The following is a 20,577-nucleotide window of genomic DNA, read 5'->3' as shown; positions in this document are numbered from 1 at the left end:
TCCGAACCTCAGTCTCCTCATCTGTAAAGTGGGTGCATCGCAAGTCCCAGACCCCAACGACTGCTGTGAGAGTTCCAAGCCACGCCTCCAGAGAGAAGCCAGGGAAGGAGGAGGCGGGGCTGGGGGCCTGGGTTTTGATGGTTGGGCAGGAGTTTTCCACACTGGGGAGGGCCCTCCAAGCAGAGGGAGCGGCATGGCTGGGAGGTCTTGGGAAATCGTAATTCCCGTGCAGATGGTCCTGGGAGTCCTGGTGACACAGAGGTTAAGCACACAGACATCAACTGGAAGGTGGACGATTTAACGCCGGCCGGCCAACTGTGCCTAGCAACCCCAGGAGGGCAGTTCCACTCTGAGCCATCAGCCAGGTCACACCTCTGACAGCTTATGGGATCACAAGCTCACTGGTTGGAACCCACTGGCTGCTCTGAGGGAGAAAGACGAGGCCGTCTGCTCCCCTGAGGACCCACAGCGGTCCACAGCAGGGTCACTGCGAGTCAGACTTGACGCCTCGACAGTGAGTTCGGTCTGATGACACTGTTAGTCACAGCAACTGCCAACTGAGTGGAGCAGTGGTTACATGTGGGGCTGCTAACCACAAGGTCAGCCGGTTCAAGTCCACCAGTCAGCTCCGAGGGAGAAATGAGGCTTTCTACTCCCAAGAAAAGTTGGAGTCTCAGAAACTCACAGGGCCAGTTCCACCCTGGTCTCACAGCCTCGCTATGAGTTTCACTCAACTTCCTGACAATGGGCTTAGTGTGGGGGCTGGGAGCTCATCCCTACTCCCCTCCCCAGCACCCAGAGGGTAGAGCATTACGTGTACTGGACCTGGCTCCCACACTCCCAGGAGAGGGTCTATTTGGGGTTCCCCACTGACCAGGAAGGAAACTAAGGATCCAGGGACTGGCATCCAGCCAGCACCCTTCCCAGACCCTCACTTGGGGCAACCGTGGTACAGGGGGGTTGTAGGGTGGGGGGAGGGGGGAAGCAGGCAGGATTTCCCTGGATGGGGGACAGCAGGGAAGAACCACCCTTGACCTTCACAGGCCACTCAGCTGGACTGGGGGGTGGGGGCTGAGGCTCAGGCGGCCAGGGCCAGACTCGGAGGGTGTCTAGGGAGGCCTGGGCTGCCTGCTGAGCGGAGGGGGAGGGGGCTGCGTGGGGGAGGGGAGGCGGCCAGAGATTGTGCTGACACGGGCAGAAAACTCGCTTCAAAATTTTATCAGCTCAGCGCTGCTGCTGCCGCGCCTCGGAGGAGATGGGGGCGGGGCAGCCGGCACTGGAAGCCTGTGCCAGAGGCCTGGGCCCTAGTGGGGATGAGGTCCCTCTCCTTGGGGCCCCTCCCCCACCTACAACACTCACTTAATCTGTCCACCTCCTGCCTTCATGCCAACATCCCCCCCCAACAGCTTCACCTCCCCCCCTTTTCTGAGAGGTGGGCGCTGTGGAGGAGGAGGGCAGACTCCAAGGTCAAGGGCAAGGTAGCAAGGTAGGGGCTGGGGATGGGGGTAGATGGGACAGATGCAGGACCCCTGCCCCCAGGACAGGCCTTGCCACACGGGCCAGTCCAGTGGGGGAGGGGGGCTGAGGGGCTCTTACCCCCACTATGCTGAGGGGGGAAACTGAGGTACGGAAGTGCCAAGTCCCTAGAGGACACAGGACTCTGCTGGGGGCCCCCTCTCCCCCCACACACTCCACTCCCCCCCAGGTGTGTTGACATGGGTCTGCCAGGTGGAGGGAGCTGGGCTTGCGGTCTGGGTGAGGAGGGCACCCATTGGATCCTCAGAGGCGGCCCCTGGGCCTGGGTGGGTACGGCCTGAAAGAAGAGCTGGCCCTGCATGTGGCAGCCCCCCCACACACACACATGACCTTGTTAAACCTCAAGGCCTGGGCTCTGATCAATGCCTCCAGTTTGACAGGTGGGGCAACAGGGGCCAGAGCCAGATGCTCACACCTGCTGACCAAGCCATCACTTGCCTGGCTGCCACACTTCTGTCCAGGTGACCCCTGGCACCTCACCCTCACCATGCCGCACACCTACCACTGCCCACTGTCCTGGAGCACTCAGTGCATGCCCGAGTTAGGGGGGCCCTCCTCCAGGAGGTCACCATGGTTTCCCCACCCTGTAGCTGGGAAGGGCTGGGGAGGGGAAACTGAGGCCCAGGGAGTGTAGAACTCCAGCCGAAGTCCCACAGGGGCCCAGCCTGGGTGCCAGCCAGGCCTCTGCTTACTGTCCTCTGAGAGTCGGTCAACCGCAGCTCAAAGACAGCACCCCCCACCACCACCTCCACCACCCACAAACATTACCCTCAGAGCGGGTTAAAGAGGGCTGCAGGTGTGCACCGTGGGATCCTCAGTCCCAGAGGCCTCTAACTTCAGACCTTGGAGCCACGCCTGCCTCCCCCCATCAGACGTCGCATTGTAGGATCCCTTGGCCCTCAGACCCCGCCCCCGCATCCCATCGCCCCGCCCCTCACCTCGCTCGCGCACGAAGTAGGCCAGGTAGAGGTCGAGCTCTTTGACAGCGACTCCGATGTGGTGCGGCTGCACGCAGAGCACCGGGTGGCCGCACTGTGCGGCCTTGACCAGGCGCTCGCCGTCCGTGCTCTCCAGCGGGATGCCCTTGAAGAGGATGACCATGACCAGGTCCAGGCGCCACACCTTGTCGGCCTGCCGCAGGCAGTCGATGCGGCGCATCTTGCCCTTCTGGTCGGGGTTGGAGAGCACGCAGCCGGGCGCCTTCTTGCCCGTGATAGCCAGCACGAAGTCCTCGCGGCACTCGGGCCGGATGTCCTTGCGCAGCTTGGCGAGCAGCCGCGACGCCCACTTCTGCTTGACCTCAGCCTTCTCGCCCAGCAGCTCGTCCTTCACCGCCCGCTCCTCATCCTTGGACATCCGTTTCTCATGCTTCTTGAAGTACTTGCGCTTCCGCGCCTGCAGGTTGAACCAGGTGTAGGCGAAGGCGCGGACGTGAGGCAGCAGCGCCTCGATGAACGGGTGGAACTCATCCTGTGGGAAGAAGAGAGGTCAGCGGGTGCCAGGATGCCGCAGGCCCACTCTCCTGGCCGCGAGACCGAGGCTGGGGACCTACCACCCAGGTTTTGAACACACCATGAACACACCCACTGCCTGGGCAAGAAGATGGAGGCTGCCTGGACCCACTATGAACCCACTGCCCACGCTGGAAGACTGACGTCCAGGAGCCCCAGGCAAACCCAGTGCACGGGTAAAAGGGGCTACACAGAGACACCGACACCCCCACCCCCACGCCCCTGGGGCCTAGCAGACATTCGTGCATGAACCCACTGCCCAGCTAGGAGAACTGAAGCCCAGGATCTGGGGGAAGGCAGACTAGAAACCTCAGCACTCAGTCAGGACAAATCCACCCAGGTGGCAGCGGATGGAGCACTGTGTACAGAGGGGAAAAGGGGTGGGGGCAGGGAGAATGGGGTGTCAGGAACCCCTCTTTGGTTTATTTGTGCTGGGACCTCCAGACCATTTGTCAAGGGCCTCCAGACTACCTCCAGCTTCACAAGCTATCTGGTGTCCCGTCCCAGACTCCTCAGACAAAGGATGGCCAAGTGCCAATAAAACTTTATTTACAAGAGCAGCTGGCAGACCTTCAGGCTGGGGGCAGGGGCAGGGTGGTGCATGCCCCCCCACACATACTGAGTACAAAAGATTGACACTTTGCACCAACGGAGAGGTCGGTGGGTGGTTTGGTCCACCCAGGAGCATCACGGAAGAAAGGGCTGGCAAGCAGCTCCCATCAAAATCATGGCCAAGCAAATCCCGAGAAGCAGTACCACCCCGTGACACGTGGGGATGCCATGAATTGCGATGGACTCCACAAAAGTGGGTTTGGGGCTTGGTCGGTTTGCAAGAGGCACACAGTAGGTGCCTGAGGGGCACACAGTAGGTGTTTGAGGATGCAGGAGGAGCCCCACTCAGAGAACCGGTACTTGGGGGTCGATCCCTCAGATCCTCTGCTGGGGTCTGGAAAGCTAAGGCACTAGGAGGCCAGAGGTCAGAAAACAAAACAAAACAAAAAAAACAAAACTCACTCTCTGTCATCAGGTCAATGCCAACTCACAGGGGCCTCACGGGTCAGGGGAGAACCACCCCTGTGGGTTTTCAAGATAGTCACACTCTACAGCTCCATCTTTCTCCCAAAGCACCAGGATTAAGCTGCAGGGCGAGAGTAGGACCCCCAGAGAGATCTACTGTGTCCCCTTTGAATTCCTTTTCATGAACCCACTGTGTTAAGAGGGAAACTGAACATTCAGGCATGAAGATTCAGAGCTGGAGAGAGGGGCCTTGCTCACCTGACCCTGTCCCTCAAAGACCCATTACACAGATGGGGACAACAGAGCCCCTGCCTCGCCCCCGGCACCCAGGACCCAGGCCGAGCTGCAACTTCATCACTCCCGCGTGTGCCCTTTCCACTTTGCAGGGTGACCAACACACCCATTTTGCTGCCCACAAAGCTGAGGCCCTAAGACCCAGCTCTACGGGGCTGAGCTGGGACTTGAACTCACAGCCACTCTGCCTTCCCCATGAAAACGTGGAGGGAGATGTGAGGCAGAGGAATGTCTTCCCAGCACTGTGCCAGGGATGGCGGAGAGCCTGGCCCAGTCTGCCCATTGCTCAGCAAGGGGAACGGGGTCACCCGAAGTCCAGGACCTGGGCTAGCAGCCACAGGGATGTGCCAGGCATAGGGGCAAAGCTTGGGCCCACCTGGCCGAGAATGCCTCGCAGGGGCTGTGCACCATGGAAGGAGGTGGCCTTTGGGGCACCACTAATTCTGCCCCCTCCTCCCAGCCTCCAAAGGGCTTGGCTGTCACCACCAAAGCGACCCCGGGCTCTGGGTGGCATGCCCACTGCCAGGGCTATGTACTATTAGGCAATCTATCTCCTAACCTAAAGAGGAGCCCTGGTAGCCTAGCAAGTTACTGTGCTGGGCTGCTAATTGCCAGGTCAGCAGTTCAAACCCACCAGCCTCTCTGAGGGAGAAAGATGAGACTTTCTATTCCTGTAAAGAGGTACACTCTTGGAAAAGATGAGACTTTCTATTCCTGTAAAGAGGTACACTCTTGGAAACCCACAGGGACAGCTCTCTCCTGTCTAGTAAGGTCGCCATGAGTCCCCATCAAGTCGAGGGCAGTGATCCTCACCTAACGGTTGGCCCTTCAAAGCCACCCAGTGGTGCCACAGAAGAAAGGCCTGGCGGATCTGTTTCCATGAAGGTTAGTGGTACTTCTTGTTGGGTGACCCAGGGAGCTCTCGCCTCCTGGCGACCCTACGCATGCGCAGCAGAACAGCGCCTTTGCAAGGCCTTTCTTCTGAGGTACCGCTGGGTGGGCCCAGAGCGCCTCCTCTGGGTGAGCAGCTGCGCGCGCCTGCGCAGCCAGGACCATCTCCTGCGACAGAAGGCAGCCAAGAGGCGCCAGGATTTTGCCGGAATTCTTATTGTGACTCCGGGGAGTGACGTGGCAACGGTTGCGTTGGGTCTTCGCAGCCCCTCGCTCCCCAAAACTCAGCGCACCTGCGCCCAGCCCAGTGCATCATGCTCCCAGAAGCGCGGGAGCCCCCGCCAAAGTCCCTTGGGCCCTCATGGCCCAGATGGAGACAAGGAACTGGGACCCTGGGACCCCGAAGGCCACGGACGCCGCTTCCAGCCTGTCATGCAGCATGTCGCGGTCTCTGGAGGCAGGAATGCCCCCAGGAGCACCTGGGGCTGTGGGGAGGGAGGGGTGGGGCGGGTGTTGGTGTGTGACATTGGATTTCACTTATTACCAGGACTCTGAAAATAGCTGCCCGCCCTCACAGGGGCGAGGTGGGGCGGGGCTGGGGGCGGGGCTTGTGCCCTCTGTTCCCCTACTTGGAGGGGAGCTCTCTATCTACCATGCGCAACCACTGCGCGGACCGGGCTTGGGTCCTTTTCCACCATCCTCTACGCCCCCCGCTGACCAGCTGAAGCTGTGGAGGACTGAGACTGCCCACCCGACACCGGTCCCCATGCAGACTCCTATCTGGGATGCTAAGAGCTTATGTGGGGTCAGTCACACAGCTGGGCAGCAGAGCTGGGCCCAGAGGCCAGGCCAGAAAAGCTACTCCCGGTGTGAGAGGAGTGGGTCAGCTGTGGGGTATTGATCAACACACACGTCACTGCTCCAGGAAGAGGTGCCAGGAGGGCACAGGGCCTGGACAGCGGGTGTCCACATGGGGCCATGGCTGCTACCCAAGGCTACCACCCAAGATAAGAGGCAGCTGGGAAGGGGCAGCTGGGATCAACAGTGGGGGAGGGGTGACACTCAAGGCCAGACCTCTCTCTTCTCCCAGCCTCCCTTCTCTCTGAGCCAGCTCCAATCCGAGGCTCTCTTCCTGAATGCCTGAACTCTGTCCACCCCTCCCACACTGAGTCCCCCTCCCCAGGCCACCCTCTCTCCTCTCTGGTGGAAGGTGCCAGGGAGTTGGCAGGGGCAGGCACCCACATCACTGGTGACCCCTGTAGTCATGGAGGCTAGAAGACTGGGCTGTTAACTGGGTCACAGACCTGCTGCCCCATCCTCCCTGGGAGGTTAGGTTGGGCAAGAGGCGGGTCCCGTCCTTTTCTTGGTCATGTAAGACCTGTGACAACCAAAGCCTCTTCTTCCCCAGCCACCTCCAAGGCCCTCCTGACTGAACGGGCAAACTCCGGGGCAAACTCCGTGCAGAGCATCCTATTAAACTCCTACACATCCCTCAATGCCCCATCTCTAGTGCCCCCTCCTCCAGGCAGCTTTACCTGCTTTCTCCAGCCTCTGCCAGATCCAGCATGAACCACATGGGGTTGGGAGGGTCTCTGGATTCAGCTCAGTTGTTTCCCCCTGCAACTCACCACCCCCCAGGCCCCATTGCAGGTGGATGCTGAGATAGAACGGGACGGGGTGGGGTGGGGGGGGCAATGCCACTCCCTGCACCACTTGTGTGACATTACAACAAATCACATGGACCCTGAGTTTCTCAGTCTATTGACTGGGCAGAAAGGGGTATCATAGCTGGTCTGGGAAGAGGGGCTTGTCTACTGTCCTGATAACCAGAGAGGTGAGGCTCGGGTGGGAGGGGCAGACCAAGCCAACCTTTCCTGGAAACCCCAGCTTGGACCATTGGGACTTCCTGGCCAAAGAGGGCAGCCACAGCTGCAGTGGACACTTGGATCCAAGCCCTTCACATGCCCCTATGTGCCGGACAGGTGTACATTGGATATACCTGCTCTGACATACTCCCACACTGACAGCCCAGGGTAGCAAACCCAAAGGCTGGAACCATGTCTCCTGCACTCACTCAGTGACTCCAGCATCGTGACGGAGCATGGACCTGATTCACTTCTTGAGCACTGATTGCCAACCCCTACACGTCCATCAAAGCCCTGGTTCCAATACCCTGCCCTCTCTGCACACGACTGGGAGGTGGCCGAGCTTGCACTGGGGCTCAGACCCATCTGGCAGCAGCCTCGGGGTCCCTGTCATTGGGGTATGCCATTAAGCCCACCTGACTCACTGCCCCACGGGTCTTCCTTAACTGTGAACTCTTGGGGATTAGATCGTCAGGTCTTTTCTCTGGTGGGGGCTTTGAACCGACGGTTTTTGGGTTAGCTACCAAGTGCTGAACCACTGCGCACTACGGCTCATTGACTGACTCCCAATCCCGGATCACTCCTGTACCCGAGCCTGGAGCACTGGATTTGAGGAGCACGCTGTTGGCTGTGCAAGGGAGCATTCGCTCAGCTGCTGTTCAACAGTGACTGAGTGGCCAGCGACAAGGACCTGGCAGTGACCAGGGCTCAGCTCCCATGGGCTGTGGACCCGAGGTCATGCTGGATGCCAAGGAACCAAATGAGCCCCAGCCCACCCCCACTGAGTTGGTCCTAAATCATGGTGACCCTGGGGGAGGACCCTGAGGCTATCAATCTGCAGGGGAGCAGACAATCTCACCTTTCTCCTGCTGAGCGGGGTGGGGGGCTGGGGGTTTGAACCGGAGACCTTGAGGTGAACAGTCCTATACCTGACCCGCAGCGCCACCAGCCCCCTTAGAAGTAAATACGTGTGAGGCCTGCTGTCAGGCATGACCCAACGCGCTGAGATGTTCTCGGGCGATCTGAGAAGCTGGAAGCACTGGGGAGACTGGTGTTTTAGCCAGGGGTCGGGGGGCTGGAAGGACGTCATCAGAGATGGCGTCTCTGATGAGGGGGACAAGTTGCGAGAGGAGACCGGGTCAAAGGTGTTGAAAGGTCACAGCCCCCAAGCCCAGAAGAGCTTTCCAAGTGGAGGGAACAGCACGTACAAAGGTCCTGAGGCAGGAGGGAGCACACCAACTGGCAGAGAGTAGAACGAAGGGCCAGGGAGGGGACAGGGAGAGGCCACAAAAGGCCTTGGGCACTGCCTGGCTAAAGTAACTAAGGAGTCTGGTAACTGAGCCCTGGACACCCTGACCTCCCTCTCCCGGTGACTTCCTGCCTTGATGTCCCCAGGGAACAATGAGGCAGGCTGGGGGTGACGGAGAGAGATGGAGAGGGCTGCCACTCTGACAGCGACTGACCTGGCCACCTCATTCCAAGTGCCACTGACACCCATTGTCAGAGCAGCAGACTGTGAAGTCACACGGCCAAGCTGAGACTTGAACCCAGGCCCCTCTGACCTTGGAATTCCTGCCTTACCCCAGGAGATCCTGAGCCCCTCGGCATGGCCCCTGCCTGCTCTCTCTGGCTCCTCTGTGGTCCCCTCAGCGGCCTTGGACCTGGAGTGCCACCCTGTCCTCCAAGTGGCCTGCCCCAGCGGAGCCACTGCAGGTGGGTCCTCCTGTCCTCTCAGGTCCGGCCTCCCCCTCACACAGACTGATGCTGTCCTGGGCCCACCATCTAGGTCAGCAAAGAAACAACACTGTCGTCTGCTGCAGTTGCAGGCACCACCACCCCACACACCCTTCACAAAGGCGGTGGGGGTCTGCCTGGGTGGGGCCCAGTTCAGGGGGGAAGCTGGGCAGGGAAGTGAGTGAGACCACCAGGACAAAGCTTGTGGTGGCCACAAGGGTCTGGCAGGGTCCCTGTGTCCCCATTCCCCACCCGGGACCTGGCTCAGGCTGGGCACATAGTGCCAGTACGACTCCCTGAACAATGCCCACAGGGTGTTTAACTGGTTGTTGGTGTGGCAGCTACAGGGCACTGATTTGGTGCCTACCATCTGACAGGTGGCATTCCTGGTGGCGTAGTGGGTTATGGATCAGGCTGTTATCCCCAAGGTCAGCAGTTTGAAACCACCAGCCATGTCTCCGGGGAAAGACGAGGCTCTCTACTGCCATAAACAGTGACAGTCGTGGAGACCCGCAGGGGCCGCTCTGCCCTGTCCCACAGGGTCGCTGTGAGGGTGGGACTCGATGGCAGTGCGTTCTGAGTCTGAGGACACTGGCGCTGGGCGTTCACACCAACGGTTGGGTCAGCCACCATCGCAACCCCAAGAGCATTTATTTGGCACTGACTGTAAACTCCCTGAGGGAGGCTAAATGACGTCCCCACTCCGGCCATGCTATATGGGGGAGAAGGTTAGGATGAAGCTCCAAGACCCAAGTCCCTTCTCCTATGGAGCAGAGTCTTCCAGGCTGCAAATATGCACTCAGCCAACACTGTGACAAGCCCGCCCTCCCCAGGGGTCCTGCTGCCCCGGAATCCCAGGGAAAGAGGGTCCCTGTCACCTGCCTCTATGCTAGCAAAATGGAGGCCCCGAATGGCTAGGTCAGTCGCCCAGAGTCACACAGTTAGAACAGAGCTCTGAGTGTGACCCTCCGGAGCAAGGCCTGCATCTGCTGGACCCCGGAGGAGCCAGGGGAGGGCTGCGGACCTGGGGGTGCTGGGGTGCACGATTGCTGCATCTGTGTGCGGATGGGCACCTATGTGCCGCATGGCGCACGATTGGACGGTGTGACTCAGGCCCATGGGGAGCCCTGGGCTGCATGTGAGGGGGTGGGCACACTCACAGGAGAGAAATGGGTGCCCGTGTATGTGCACACATGTGAGTGTGCGTGTGTGCGCGAATATGCGTGCATGTGTGTGTGTGTCTGTGTGTGAGTGTGCGTGTATGCTGGCTGGGCTGTGTGGGGCAGGGGGCCGGGCCAGGGCGTATTTCGTATGAAATGGGGTGGGGTCTGAGGCATGATGGGGGGAGAGAGTGAAAAAGGGAGAGAGGGGAGAGAGTAGGGGGAGGATAGGGAAACCTTGAAAGAGGAAGAGGGGGGAGGAAGAGGAGGGAGGGGGGAGAGGGAGGGAAAGGGAGAACGCTGACTGGGCTGGAATCCCAGCTCCGTGATTTACAGGGCGGGCGGGCAGGCGTCCGGACCGGCACACTGGGGCACCTCCGCCGCAGAGAGGGGAGGGAAAGAGAGGGAGACACAGAGGGAGAGAGACACAGAATTGGGGGCAGAGGAGCCGGGCAGCGGGTTCATGAAGGGCACACAGGATTTGTCCCAGCTAAGCCCAGAGCAGTCCAAATGGTCAGTGGGAAGTGGCCACAGCCCAGCCTCATCTTGCTGTGCCACTCAGGACAGGCTCTGACCCTCTCTGGTTGTGGCTTCCCTCCCAGGCCTGAGGATCCCCGGGGACCTCCAGTAGCAGCCAAGAGCTGATACCGCCCCCCTGCCCCCTCCCCCCAATCCTTCTTGGAGCCCAGAGCAGGCTCAGAGCCCTGTGACTACCGAAGGGGCTTAATAAGAACTGTTCAGTCCAACCAGAAATGTGTGTGTATGGGAGGGGCTCTCCCAGCCTTAGTTTCCCCCCTTGGAAACAGGGCAGGAGAACCAGGCTGCTAGGAGAGAGGATGGGATGAAGGCATGAAAGAGAATGAATGAATGAGGGAGGGGAGGCCTGGCTGCATGGCCCCAGCCCAGGCCCAGCCTGCCGGCCAGGGAATCCTGGGCAATTGGGCCAAGAGGAATTTGGCCCCAAAGACGGAATAACTAACGTGGCGGGGGGGGGGGGGGGACAGGACTGCTCCCTCGAGCAGAATTTATGGAAGGTGGCGGCCACTCCAGAGTTCCTCTTAAGAGTAAAAGTGAAAAAGGGCTTGAGTCACTGCCGCTGCGTTATGCTCCTGGCTCCCAGGATCCTCTGGGCAGGCAGACCAGTGGCACAAAGCGGGCTGCCACCCAGCACCATCCCCCCCCATGCTTCCCCCTCTGCCCCCCCCCCCCGCCACGGATCCGGGTCGGATCAGCTAAAAGGGAGCTATTTTAGGTTGGACTCAGGTTGTAAAATTAGCTGAGGGGGTGGGGGAGGGGAGGGGGGAGGGGCAAGACAGAGAGGGAGAGACAAGGGAGGCAAAGAGACCCCTCAGAGAGACAGCTAGAAAGAGACAGAGAGACAAAGGGAAGGGAAAGAGACAGGGAGGTACAGAGATAAGAGAGGGAGAGAGACAAAGAAAGGGTAAAGATGGGGGGCTGGAGGTGGCAGGCGGACAAGAGACCTGTAGTGCAGGGAGTTAGAGCCAGAGATGAAAGACTTAGAGACTGAGACAGAGAGATATGGAGATAGGGAGTTATAGCTGGTGAACCACGGGGAGAGAGACAGAGACGGAGAGATTGAGGTAGGAAAAGAGTTAGAGATGGGCAGAGATGCGACTCTTGGAGAGACAAGACAGAGAGAGAGAGAGAGATTGAGTCAGGCAGCCCATGAGCGGGGGCTCCAGTCTGGCAGACAGGGATGTCTTGGGTCCACAGCAAGAGAGCCCAGCCAGGCTGGGCCTGGAGGGGCAGCAGGGAGGTGCCTGGCCCCACACTGCAGTACCTTTTCACCTCACACAGCCCTTCCCCTGGGGGGTCTGTCTGAGCCCCCCAGCAGAAGCTTTCTGTGAAGGCTGATCCAGCATTGCCTGCCACCCTCTCCCTGCATAGTGGATGGATCCTGGTGGGGAATTCCAGGGCGCAGTGACAAAAGGCGGCCTTCCAACCTCTCCTGGAATAGCCTTCTTACTCCCGCACTGGCTCTGCAGGCCCCCCGGTGAGCTGCACAGATGGGACCAGGAGAGTGGGTGGGGGTGGGGGTGCCCCTGGGGAGCCACCAGGGCCCTCCTGTCCTCATAGAAGCCCGGGGACAGGGCAGCCAGACTGCTCCCAGCCTTCCCCAGCAGAGCCTGTTTGTTCTGAGGGAGCTACGGGAAGGCTGGGTGGTGGTGGTGGTGGTGTGTGTGTGTGTGGGGGGGGGGAGGGCTGGCAACACCTGCTTCAGGGGAAACCCATAGAGCTGCCCAATAGGGGAAACTGAGGCCCACAGGGGGCAGAGACAGCCCAAGGTCACCGGGAATCATGGGGGAAGAATGGGCCAAAGCCTCCTTGGCATGGATCCCCACCTTCCATTGGGGGAAACAGGAGATCCCCATGCTGGCTAAGATCCTATTTGAATGGGGAGACCCCAGGAGTGTATACAGGGGTCCCCCCAGGGAGGCGGGTCACCAGCAGCCACTGACAAGGTCCTCTTTGGTCTGCGTGTCAGTTTCCAGGCCCCTGCTTACCCGTCTCCCCCAAAACCTGCCTTCACCTCCTGTCATTTGGGAAAACTGAGGCCCACTACTGGCAAACCAGGGATTCCAGTGAAAGTCCATGGGGGAGGAGCTCCCAGGTGCAGTCTGGAGGAGACCTGGACACCCCTCACCCCACACCCTACCTCCTGGGTCTTTGCACCAGGCCCAGCCAGGGGAAGTCTGGGAATGCGGCCTGGGGTGGGGGGCGCGGAGAGGCTGTAGCGGGCTGACGGACATCGTTGCAGGTGCCCGGCTGGCGAGGGTGTCCGCAGCGCCGCAGTGGCCCCCGCCAGACCCTGGTGCGCCTGGCTCCTTTACTGTGGCCGCGACAGTTCAATACTCCCAGAATCGATGCGTCGAAAATACTGGGACAGTGCAGGGGAGTGGGGCGGCGGGGGGGTGGGGGGTGCGGGAAACAGGAGACCAGAGCACTCCCTCCCCCACTCGGGCGCCTCCAACTTGGCGCACCCCCTCCCCCTCCATGCACACGTGGGCCAATAATGGGGAACGGCGGTGAGGCTGGGGTGGCGAGCAAGAGCTTGAGGGTCCAGGAGCGAACGGCGAGGGAGTCTTCCTCTTCGTAAGAGGCCTCAGGGGACAGCCAGGACCCTCTGGTTGGACTTTCAGGCCTCGGGGCGGAGGGCGGGGTGGCTGGGGGCTTCTCAGAACTGTGCCCTGGCTGGCCTGGGGCACCCCCAGATCTGCCCGGTGGGGGGCGCGCCCCCAGAGGGGGGAGGGCGCCTGCAGTGTGAGCACCCTCCCCTCCGCCCCATGACCAGGTCCAAAGCGGGGTCCCCACGCCTCTCAGGACAGGTGGGGTTGGGGTCCCTCGTGGAGACCCCAGCTGATGGAGGGGCCCCCCGCCGGGTCCAGGCTGAGGGCGGGCGGGCGGGCGGGTGAGACCGACGGACGGACGGACACGCGCGCGCCTTTTTCGGCCCGCCTCCTCCGGGCGGCCCGACTCCGGGTGACCAGGGACTCGGGGCCCGGGGGTGCGGGGGCCGGGCCGGGGGCGTACCTGGGTCAGGCAGAGCGGGGACGAATACATCCCGGGCGGGCGCGGCGGGAGGCACAGGGCTGGCCGGAGCGGACGCGCCGAACTTACTGAGTCATTTTTCCAACCCCCCCTCGGCCGCAGCCGGCGCGCGCTCTCCCTCCCTCCTCCCTCGGTCTCTCCTCCCTCCCTGCCTCCCTCCCTCTCTCCCTCCCTCCCTCCCTCTGCGCCGCCTCTCTCGCTCTTTCTCCCTCTCTTCACTCTGTCCCGGTCTCTGGCTCTCCTCCCTCTACCCGGTCCCAATCCCCCCCTCCCTCCCTCCCCAACGCTCGGAACCTCCCCCTTTGCCGCATCCAACTTTCAAAGAAACGAGGGAAAAAAAAGAGCGCGAGGAGCTAGCCGGGGGAGTCGCTGCCCGCCAGGCCCCTCCCGTCTCCGCCCCCCGCCTGGGCCTCCCGAACCTCCAGCCGAGCCGCCCCGGGTCCAGGGACTGGACGAGACCCGCGCGCGGTGCAGCTCCCCGCGTGCGTGCGTGCGTGCGGGCGCAGGCAGGCCCTCCAAGTCCCACCTTAGCAAAATGCGCGGGAGAACGGGGCTGCTTCTGGATATTTGGGGTCTGGAGGGGTTTTTAAGGCGCCCCCCCTGCGCCCCGAGTTGGCCGGGCAGTTGGAGAAAGGAGCAGGGGGGGGCGGGGGGGAGGGAAAGAATGAAGAAGTGCCGTGCGCAGAGGGCGGAGGGTGGCAAGAACTCCGCCGCGGCGCTTTCCCTTAAAGATGCATGACCCGGCGGCGCCCGCACCACACAGCGCGGGTCCCTGCGCAGAGACAGGCGGACTGGGGCTGGGCACAGCGACCCGCCCCTGGCCAGGAGGGTGCCGAGCCACTGGGCATACTGTTGATCCCCGACTTCTAGAGACCCCATGTGACAAGCTGTCTGTCATCTTTCTGCGGTGTCCTCCACCCCTCACCCCGCCCCCCCTGCTCTCTAGCACCAACAGAGAACTGGGGCACACTGGGCTGGCTGCCCTCATCAGGTTCACCCAGCCCCCCTCCCCCCACCCCCATCCCCACCTGGGCTGTGCCAGAGAAAAAGGCTGGCTTCTGCCCAGCCTCCAGAATATTTTTAGCCCCAAGCCCTGTACCCATTTCACAGGTCTGGATGCACGTGCCTGGTAGGGGGCTTGTCCCAAGTCATTTGGGGCCACAGCCCAATTTCGTAAAGTTCAGTAGGTTCTCCCTCTAGAATAGAATCCCTCTGGGTTCCAGGGGGCTTGGTCTCCCCCAACCTGAGCCCCCAGGATGCCAGCAGGCCGGTTGGTTCCCCACCCCATGTCTGTCCTCATTTTTGCTCCCAGAATCTTCCTACCATGGAAGCAGGGGGAGGGGAGAGGAGAGGCTGCCTTCGTATCTGCCCCTTCCCCATCCTCAGGGTGGGACCCTGGGCACTGGGCCCCTGTGATATTGAAAGCATGTCCCATGGTCACCAAGGACTTCTTAGAACGCTTGGCCGGCTCAGTTCTCCCAGCATCATGGGGCCAGATGATTCCCCACCTCCAACCTGGGGCAGGTCCCGATGGTGCCTAGATCCCTCGCCTGCAGCCCCGTCACCCTCCCGTGTCATCCACCCTCAGCACACAGAGGCAGGGGTTCCCTGCCCAGGAACCCAAGGCTCCGTTTGGAGGACACATAGGGTCCCGACTATATGCCCCACCTCCACGCACACACCTAAGTCAGCGTGTTCCACATTGCAGGAGCATTCTGGGAAGGAGGCCTTTCACCCCACTGCCTGAGGTTATTCACCCCCTTCGTGGTGAAAACCAAACACATTTGTGCTGCGAGACAAAAGGTGGATGGTTGTTCTTCACCCAGAGGAGCCCCCCCCCCAAAAACCCTGGGCAACCTGGTCCCACTCTGACCGCCCCCCAACGGGGTCAACAGGAATTGGAATTGACTCCACTTGATGGTAATTAAAATAAACAAACAAATATGTGTGTAGTCTAAACTCCAGTATTGGGGGGGGGGGGGAAGGGCTCGGACAAGAGTTGGGTCTGGAAATTCATTTGCCGGCCAAACAAAGCAGTCTCTCATTGTTTAAAAGAGATGCCAGGAATACCAATAAGGGTGGAATCCTGAACGTGTGGCACTGGCGAATGAAAACCAATGCCAGGCCGCTGTGCTAGCTGCCCTGGCCCAGAGCTTCCACCCGACTCTGGACTCTCTGCCTGGTAGCTGCATGCGCATGACAGCACAGGTCGCTTCCTCACTAGGGGTCCACGACAAACCTCAGTGTCCTCTTCTGTAAACTGGGCCACGTCTCAGAAGAGTGGGTTTAGGAGCCTATAAGACAACCTGCAGGAAAGTTGTCTTCAGATTCTGGGTTCTGGGCCAGGGGGGTTATATCTTCCCATAAGACTAAGCACACCAACGTGGTCGGGTCCTGGTGCAGCTGGGAGGAGCCTCCCTGCCCTCACACGTAGTCCTCAGAGCTGCCATCGAGAAGATGCCCACTGATAGTGACCCTATAGCACAGCGTAGAACGGCCCCCAGGGGATTCTGAGACGGTCACTTTTTAAAAATACTTTTATTGGGGGCTTTTACATCTCATCCCAATCCATACATTCCTCCAATGTGTCAAGCACATTTGCATCTGTGCCGTCAACATCCTTTTCAAAGCGATCTCTTCCCACTTGAGCCCCTGATATCAGCTCCCCACTTCTTCCCTCCTTCTCCCCCCACCCGCCCACCCTCCCTCGCGAACCCTGGATAAATTATAGATTGTTTTTTCCATAGCTTACATGAGATGGTCACCCTTTCTGGGAGTACAAAGTCTCACCTTTCTCCTGTGGAGCGTTTGGTAGTTTCGAACTGTTGGACCCTTGCAGTTAGCAGCCCAATGCATAACCCATTGTGCCACCAGGGCTCCTCAGAGCCCATAGTAGGACCACAGACGTCCCAATTAGGCCAGCTGTGGGCCCTGGTTGCTGCCACATTTGTTTATGAACTAAACTGCACGTGCCCTAAAACTGGCGCTGCTTCTCCTGAATGATTCCAGACAGACGTACCTGGGTATGGCATATCACCGGTGACACCAAACCCCAGTTATCAGAGCCCTGCGTGGAGGGCCAGCTAATAATTCCAGCTTGGGCTCAGCTCAGAGTCCTACACAGCTGGATGTGAGCATTGAGCTGAGCGTTGGGCAGCTTAAACCCCCAGGGCGGGAGTTCAAACCCATCAGCCGCTCCCTGGGAGAAAGAAGAGGCTGTCTGCTCTTGTACAGAGGGATGTTTTCAGAGCCCCTCTCCAGGCTCACCAGGAGTCAGAACTGACTCAATGGAAGTGGTGGTGGTGGGGGGATTCCCTCCCCCTACCCAGAAGCTCCCCACAAGGGACAGCCAGGGGAAAAGCAAGCTGTAAATAAGGATTTCTCCCTGGGAGCGGATTCAAACCAATCACCTGTGGTGAACATCTGAGCTTGGTCACCCCTGTGTCACCAAGGACCCTATACATGTCCCTGGACCTTGCCAAAGGACCTGGTCCCCCTGGGGGGCGGGCACAAAATCGCCCAGCTGAGAACTACTGTCCTGGACTTGCCATTATAAACTACCATTCCATTTGGAATACTTTAACTGTGTCTCTAAAAGATACAAATGTATCCCATGTAAGAACACACTTATGCTTCGAAAGACGACCCAAGGCGCATGCAATCCAAGCCCACAAAGCAGAGCTCTGGTGGTCACAGGCCCCTTGGGGGAGGTTCCACCCTTGGCTGGGGTTGAGGGAAGGCAGCGTTGGACTGGGGGTATTTTTGCCTCTTCTTCCCGTAGCCCTGCCTGGCTTGTGTAAGGAGAAAACAAACACACTCTCTCACAAAGTCCATGGCAGGCAGCACAGCCAGCAGAGTGGAGAGGAAGCCAGCCAGCCACAGGGCAGGCCGGAGGACAGAGGAGCTGACTACCCTTTGGGGCAAACTGCTCTGTGGGCACCTGGGCCTGTGAGAAGCCCACCAAGAGGCACCTCCCCAAACCCTCAATGTGGGTTCAACATGAATCCTTTATACAGGTGTGAGCTGGAGGCTGTGGGGGTGGGCAGTAAGGCTAAGGGACTTGGGAGGAAAAGGTGGATTATGACACCAGGGCTGGTGTGTGTGCACGCACGCACACACACATGCACACACACACATACACAGAATCAGACAGCGGGCAGGGGTACAACACACAAAACCCAGACCACCCATGCTTGGCTCAAACACTCCCTCTGGGAGCATCAGGCAGAAGCCCATCTGACACACAGCACAAACACAACACAACAGCTCCCCACCCAGCTCCCTACCATGTGCCCAGGCCATGCCCACCCCACACCCAGGCCATGCCCACCCCATACAGGTGTGTGAATTATGCCCATGTGCACAACAGCTCTTGCTCACAAACACACCATCCATACCAAACACCTGCCAAGCAGAACCTCACACACCACTGTGTGTGAGTACCACATTCCTGGTACAAACCAAGGCACCTAGTCCCATAGAAGCATGTGCCTTTAACTGAGTGTGTGTGTGTGTCTGTGTGTCACACATGGGTCTGTATAAATGTGGGTGTCTGTGTATCTGTCTTTATGATTGTGTGTGTCCTGGGAGGAGGGTGTGGGGGAGATGACTGGGTGTGTTTGGTTGTGTCTAATTAGCTTGTGTGTGTCTGAGTTTCTGTGAGGGTGTCAGTGTGTGGACATGTGTGCATGGGGTGTGAGTGTGTGCGGTGGGCATGTGCCTGAGGGTAGACATGTGTGTCTGTCTAGCTGGGGGCTGGGCTGGGGGAGCAGTAGGCTGTTGCCCTGGCCTGGGGGAGGGTTGACTGCCAAGCTATGTTGGGGGCCCTGGAGTGGCCACATAGGAGGATGAGGGTGGGCGGAGTTGGGGAGGTAAGTGGATGGGTCACAGGCCTGTGTGATCTAGAATGTGTGTCTGTACAGTCCATACCTGATTTCCTTCCTTTCCCCAACCCTCCCACCCCCCAAAAAAGTGTGGGAGCAAAGGGGGGTTTAAAGAAGCAACAAACTTGTGGGCCTTAGAGTTTTTATATTTAGGAAATTATAGAAAACTCCTGGCAGGGGGAGTGTGGAGGGGATTACCCTGTAAGAATGTAGGGGGGTCCATGGCGTGTCATGGCACCCTTTGAGTGCTCAGTCTAGTGGCGAGGGGTCTCTAGGCCTCACTCACCTCATTCACAGCTAGCTCCACCTACCCTTTGGGTATATCAGGCAGAGCAGGACCCCCATCCCAACTGCCTCCCCCACCTTTAAAGGCAGCTCTCCACCCAAACCCTGAGCCAAGTCCTGTCTAGCATGGCGTTGGACCACCTGGGTCTGGGATGGAAGACCCCAGTGGGGGAATAGAAGCCTGTCGGTCTTCCTGAGAGGAAAGAAGCAGGCAGCAGGAATGCACCCCCACCTCAGGGGCACTCACTTGGCACCCCGCGAGTCATAGGCACCCATCAACACACAACATCCCTTGGAAACAGCCACGCTGCGGAGCTCCTCCCTCTCTGGCGACCCCCTCACCACCACACACTACCCCCGAGACACCCCATCACGCAGGGACACAGAACGCCCCAGAGGGGTTCACCCCGGTGGGTGGGTGGGTACGTGCAGAGTACTGTCACCCTGTCACCAAACACACAACACTGTCCTTTGCCACAGGACAGAACAAGCTCGCTGGCCCACACCACACACACAGCAGCACGTGGGTGTGCAAACGCCCCACAGACACATAAAGAAGAAGACCTCCGACCCCCAGACCAGGGCCAGGGCGCCACCCAGGCATTCAAAGGCTCCTAAGGGCTTCCGTGCTGAACCGCGGGTTGCAGAGACCCCTACAGCCACCCCTCGAGGAGCAGACCCCGCCGTCACCATGGACTGGACCCCCAGGCCCCCAAGTGCAGCCGCTGATGTCCCCAAGCCGGTGTCTCCCGAGCTGGGGGCGGGGCAGCAGGCCCAGCGGTCCCCGGCGCAGCGCTCGGCGGCAAAGCGCCTGCCCGACTCCAAGTTCAAGGCGCCCGGCAGCGCGGCCGCCCCGCTCTCCGCCCCTCTCCGCAGCGGCCATTTTCCGCTAGCTAGCGCGCCACCGCGCAACCCGGCCTGGGCCCCGTGTCTCTGCGCCCCCACGCCCTTGCGTCCTGCGCCCCAGTGCCCAGTCCCTGATCCCCAGCCCCAGGACTGGGCGCTCTGGGGGGTCGTGTGCCCCGGGCCGCGCCCTCAGCCTCAGCCCGGAGGGGAGGGGGCGGGGGCCCGCGGGTGGGGGGGCCTCTGGGGCGCCCCGCCCTCCCCGACAAGTCTGCAGCGCCCGCACCAGCCTCCCCACTCGGGGTCCCCCGGCGGCGCCCCGCGCGCCAGCTCCGCCCCCAGCCAGCGGGGGAGGGGGGAGAGGGGGTGGTTGGCGGGGGTCCCTAGGCGGAAGAGGCAGCGGGAGGTGGGGGGGTGTCCCCGCATCCAGCCCCTCCCCCCCGGCGGCCCCCGCCTCCAAGCCCCCTAGATCTGGCAACTTTCGCCCGGAGCCCACGCACCACCCCGAAAAGTCCCCGGGCGAAAACGAAAGTGGGGGCGGCGACGTACCATGGCTGCAGCGCCGAGGCAGGCGAGGCGGGCGCCGGAGGAGCGCGCTCGGTGCCCGGCGAGGGGGGGCCGGAGGCGGTGGCGGAGGCGGGCGGAGGGCGCGGGGGAGGCGCGGGGGAGGGGAGGAGGAGGGGGCCGCCGCCGCCCCGCCCGCAGGACCCTCCCCTCGGCCCGCCCCCCGCCCCGCGCCGCCCGCGGCTCAGGCCGCTCGGCGCCCCGGCGGCGTCTGCGGCTCCATCCCCCGGCGGACCCGCGCCTGGGAGACCGGGAGCGGCGGGGCGCAGGGCCCGGGTGGGCTCGCTGCGGCGGTGGAGGCAGCGGCTCGTCGGCCGGCGCGGCGCGCGCTCGCTCTCACACACTCACTCTCACACATGCACCCTGCCGGGCACACACACCGGGGCACTCGCGCGTGCACACGCAGACTCGGAGGCACACGGGC

The 20,577-nt window shown here is 60.9% G+C and overlaps 1 protein-coding gene across 5 annotated transcripts in view; it reads right to left on the bottom strand.

Annotated features, from left to right (window-relative positions):
• The window catches only part of NFIC (nuclear factor I C), a 77,911-nt gene extending 57,618 nt beyond the window's left edge, over window positions 1-20,293 (bottom strand). For 3 of the 5 annotated variants that reach the window (XM_075544977.1, XM_075544997.1, XM_075545000.1), the window contains exons 1-2: window positions 13,561-13,709; window positions 2,475-3,006 (exon numbers count right to left, since the gene is read on the bottom strand). In XM_075544977.1, coding sequence (XP_075401092.1) covers window positions 2,475-3,006; window positions 13,561-13,590 — 562 coding nt within the window. In that variant the 5' untranslated portion in view covers window positions 13,591-13,709. Of the gene's footprint in view, window positions 1-2,474; window positions 3,007-13,560; window positions 13,710-14,104; window positions 14,209-20,138 lie in introns of those variants that run through there. The other 2 variants (XM_075544985.1, XM_075544990.1) reach the window with 2 other exon arrangements.
• Window positions 20,294-20,577: the final 284 nt, after the last annotated feature.

The sequence above is a fragment of the Tenrec ecaudatus genome, chromosome 1 (assembly GCF_050624435.1).
Source record: "Tenrec ecaudatus isolate mTenEca1 chromosome 1, mTenEca1.hap1, whole genome shotgun sequence".
Taxonomy (NCBI): domain Eukaryota; kingdom Metazoa; phylum Chordata; class Mammalia; order Afrosoricida; family Tenrecidae; genus Tenrec; species Tenrec ecaudatus.
This window is presented reverse-complemented; position numbering and strand designations above follow the sequence as displayed.